At 43.2% G+C, this 4,310-nt stretch overlaps 1 protein-coding gene across 1 annotated transcript; it reads right to left on the bottom strand.

The window, feature by feature from the left end:
- Positions 1–306: 306 nt before the first annotated feature.
- LOC138893721 (uncharacterized) lies at positions 307–1,270 on the bottom strand. Its single transcript, XM_070178375.1, has 2 exons — positions 973–1,270; positions 307–881 (listed from the first exon to the last, which is right to left on the bottom strand). Exons 1-2 carry the CDS (start codon positions 1,268–1,270, stop codon positions 307–309), a joined length of 873 nt encoding a protein of 290 aa, XP_070034476.1.
- Between the last annotated feature and the right edge of the window lie 3,040 nt (positions 1,271–4,310).

The following is a 4,310-nucleotide window of genomic DNA, read 5'->3' as shown; positions in this document are numbered from 1 at the left end:
CTTTTGCAAATGCTCCTTTAACTCCTTCAACTTTGTTGGGGCCATATGATATGGTGGAATAGAAATGGGCAGAGTCCCCAATAACAAGTCAATACCAAAATCGATATCCCTATCGGGCGGCATGCCTGGAAGATCCGCTAGAAATACACTTCGAAAGTCTCTCAGTACCAGAACTGAATCAACGGTAGGAGTATCAATGCTGATATCCCTCACGAAGGCTAGATAAGCATCATATACCTTCTTAACCATACGCTGAGCCTTTAGAAATGATACAACTCTGCTAGGAACATAATCCAATGCACCCCTCTACTTTAATCGTGGCAAACCTGGTATAGCCAATGTCATAGTCTTGGCATGACAATCTAAAATAGCATGATAGGGCGACAACCAGTCCATGCCTAAGATAACATCAAAGTCTATCTTACTAAGTAATAATAGATCAGCTGTGGTCTCAAAACCACCAATAACAACTAAACACGACCAATACACACGGTCTACAACAATAGAATATCCTACAGGCGTGAAGAGATAAATAGGAAAACTCAAAGAATCTTGAGATATATCCAAATACGGAGCAAAGTATGATGACACATATGAGTAAGTGGATCCCAGATCAGATAATACTGATGCATCTCTATGGAAAACAAGAGTCATACCTGTAATGGTCGAGTCTGAAGCAATTGGCTTCATCCTACCCAAAAAAGCATAGAATCTGGCATGGCCTCCCCTTCTAGGGTGACCTCTACCCAACTGTCCCCCACCACTAGCTGGCTGTGCGTGTGGAGCGGCAACTAGGGCAACAACCATTGCCTGGAAGTCTGTGGACCTGACTGAATCCATGAAGCCTGGGGAGGTGCACCCCTCCTGAGTCTGGGCAGTCTCTAACAGTGTGGCGGGTATCACCACGCTCAAAGAAAGCTCTCGGTGGATGTGACGGCAGGGACTGGATCGGGTCTGGTTGGCTAGACTCACCGTTGAAGGCACCCCGTTTAGGAGGTGCACTAGAAAATGGTTGAGCAAAGTGTGCAACGTGAGACCTCAGAGTACCCGGAGCACCACTAGAAACTGGAAGCGCTAAATGAACTGGACGACTAACATAGCCTCTACCATGACGAGATATAGTTGCAGCGTGACCACCACTAAATCCTCCCGTACCTCGAGGCCTCTTGGCCTCCCTATCATCTCTCTCACGGTCCCGCATACCCTCCAACCTCCGAGAAATCTTTACCACCTCCTGATATGGGGTTTCTGTCTCCAACTCTCTAGCCATACTGAATCTAATACCTTAGTTGAGCCTCTCAATAAGTCGACGGACTTGCTCTCTAACTGTAGAACCCAAAGTAGGTGCATGTCTGGACAAATCATTGAATCAGACAACATACTCCGACACTGTCATGGTACCTTGGTGCAACTGCTCAAACTCTGCGCACCATGCATCTCGAATGGTCTGAGGGACACACTGTCTCAAGAATAACTCTGAAAATCGAGTCCCTGTAAGTGAAGCTGCCTGTGCTGGGCTACCCTCCTCGTACACTTGCCACCACTAATATGCCACTCCGGATAGCTGGAAAGTAGTGAAAGCAACCTCGCTCATCTACGCAATACCCATATTATGGAGAATACGGTGGAACTCCTCAAGAAAACCATGTGCATCCTCTGAAGCTAAACCGTTAAAAATAGGAGAGTGATACTTCTTGAACCTCTTGAGCCTAAGCTGCGCCTCCTCAGATGGTGCTGCCCTAACCACGGGCTGAACCAGAGCAACAAGTTGTACCGGTATAACCTCTGGGACCTAATCAACCTGGACCAGCTGCTCTAAGGTACGGGCCAGGGGAGTCTGTGCTCCACCCCTAGCTTGATATGTGGCTGGTGCAAGTGGAATCAACCCTGCCTAAGCTAAGGTACCGAACAAGCTCAAAACCTTAGCGAAGGTCTCTTGAAGTGCTGGGGTGGCAACAAGTGCTTTATGTTCCTGTACCCCAATTGGAGCTGCTGGTGGCTCCTCTGTCGCAGCTCGGGCAGGTGCTCTGGCTGCACCACGTGCCCTCCTCGGCCTTAGCCCCGACTCTGACCTCTCATGGCTCTTGCAAGGGGCACGATTGTCTGGTTGTCAGATCCAGCAGTGTATGTCATCACCATCTATGAGAAAATAAAAAATCAAAGATTCAGTTTTCAAAGTCAACCAATTATCAAGACAAGGAATCAAGAAAATGAAGTTTTCCTAACACTTCTGTAGCATCTCGAAGATAAGTACCGACGTGTCTATACCGATCTGCAAGACTCTACAAAACCTATTTATGATTCATAACACTTATGAACCTATAGCTCTCATACACATTTGTCACTACACCAAGACTCAACCATCTCCCGAAAAGAGATGCAGCTATGTTGAAAAGACAATTATCTCGCTTGCAAACATATCTGGGCGGGATTAAATATATGACAGGGGCACCGGATATTGTAATCATCATTGATCAACACGAAGAATATACAGCCCTGCGAGAGTGTTTTACTTTATTCGCCTTTCATAGGATGTCGTGATGGCACCTCGTCTCAATGACTAGATAAGCCTAACATATAATAATAATTTGGCAAAAACAATTATCGAAATACTAAAACAAAGCTGAATAACCAATATACTCTTCCAACATCAATACACTTCCCAAAACCGCTAGGACCGAGTCATATGCTCTATAAAGTAAATCTAGAATATATAATATATCACAGTCTGAAAGAAATACAACAGTAAGTAAAATAGGGAAGGTGACTTCGAGGCCTGTGGACGCCGAGCAGGCATACCTTGAAGTGTCCGTAAGGCAGCTACAAATGATCTCTAACGACCGGCACTAGTAGACATACATGGATCTGCACAAAAATTGTGCAGAAGCATACTATGAGTACACTACAATGGTACCTAATAAGTATCAAGCCTAACCTTGGTAGAGTAGTGATGAGGCCAGGTCAAGACATCTACTAGGATATAAATAAACAATATGAAAATGTAATAAGGGTTATAAAGAAAAGCGAAAAAATAACTGATACAAATCAAGATAGTATCATGAACGAATATAGAAGATAATGGAAATAGCATAAAAGAAGCAACTAAAGAGAACTACAATGATCATACATGGACAACAACTGCTAGAACAATAAAGAATTAAACACAAGGAAATGTTCTCACCAAAACTCTTTGCAACATGAAATAAGCAGCAAGAATCACAATGAAGTACCACCTCGTGTATAATGAAATCACAGCCGAGGTAGCGCTTCGTATAATCAAGAATTACAATCGAGGTACCGCCTCACATTCATATTTCACAATTTCAATCATAATCTTCTCTTATACCGCCGCGCGAGACTTACATTTGAAATAGGTTTTGAAAACAGTTTCCCAAAATAACTACACATACTTTAGTCCACCTAATGACGCCGCGTGACTTCACGTAGTTTCCCTACAAGTAACATGCACACTAGTCCCACCTTAAACCACCGCATGCATATTAACCCCAGACCTTATACCACCGCATGTGCGTAAATATCATATCACAATAACAACTCGCACCATAAGTGCCCATATATCATAACTTGCCAACAATCAATAATATAAATGTTTCTACAACAACAGCCCATGGCTCCACCACAACGTGTACATGAATAACAACAACAACAATGATTGTAAAATGTTCAACAAGAATATGTTTCAACAATAACCATTTTGCCTTAGCGTGATAACGACTTCACAACTTCAACATCAATAACTCAATAATAAGAATCAATATATAACCATGATGTTAAATAAGAATAACTCACAATGGAATAGACAACTGATAAGTGGGGTTTTGACGGTTTATTAGCGCCTTTTAGCTTTTATTTTAGTCTAAAAGCATTGAATTGTGTTCTCGAAACTAATGAAATTGTGCAAAATTGCAGGAATGCTGGAAGTTGGTCTCCCGACATGAAATTCAACTAAAAAATGAGTAATACAAAGCACAAGAGAATCAAGGTCGTAGAAGCACAAATGTGCGATCCGCAAAAGAAATTGCAGACCGCAGAATTCCACCTGCAGTCGAAAACCAGGAGGAAGAATTTAGCAGACATTTGCGCAAAGTGTGGACCGCACATGAATTGTGCGGCCATAAAGCTGGGCTAAGAGTCGAAGATCAGAGAGTATGCAAAAAGACCAAGTCCATGAGCCTATGTGAATTGCGGATCGCACAAGAATTGTGTGGCCGCAGAAGAGTGCCTAGCGACCGTAGTCCTAAATCTGCAGACCGCAGAAGATTTGCCTTGTGGCCGCAGTCTAGAAATAT

The sequence above is a fragment of the Nicotiana tomentosiformis genome, chromosome 6 (assembly GCF_000390325.3).
Source record: "Nicotiana tomentosiformis chromosome 6, ASM39032v3, whole genome shotgun sequence".
Taxonomy (NCBI): domain Eukaryota; kingdom Viridiplantae; phylum Streptophyta; class Magnoliopsida; order Solanales; family Solanaceae; genus Nicotiana; species Nicotiana tomentosiformis.
Note: the sequence above shows the minus strand (reverse complement) of the source record. Positions and strands in the feature narration are given on the sequence as shown.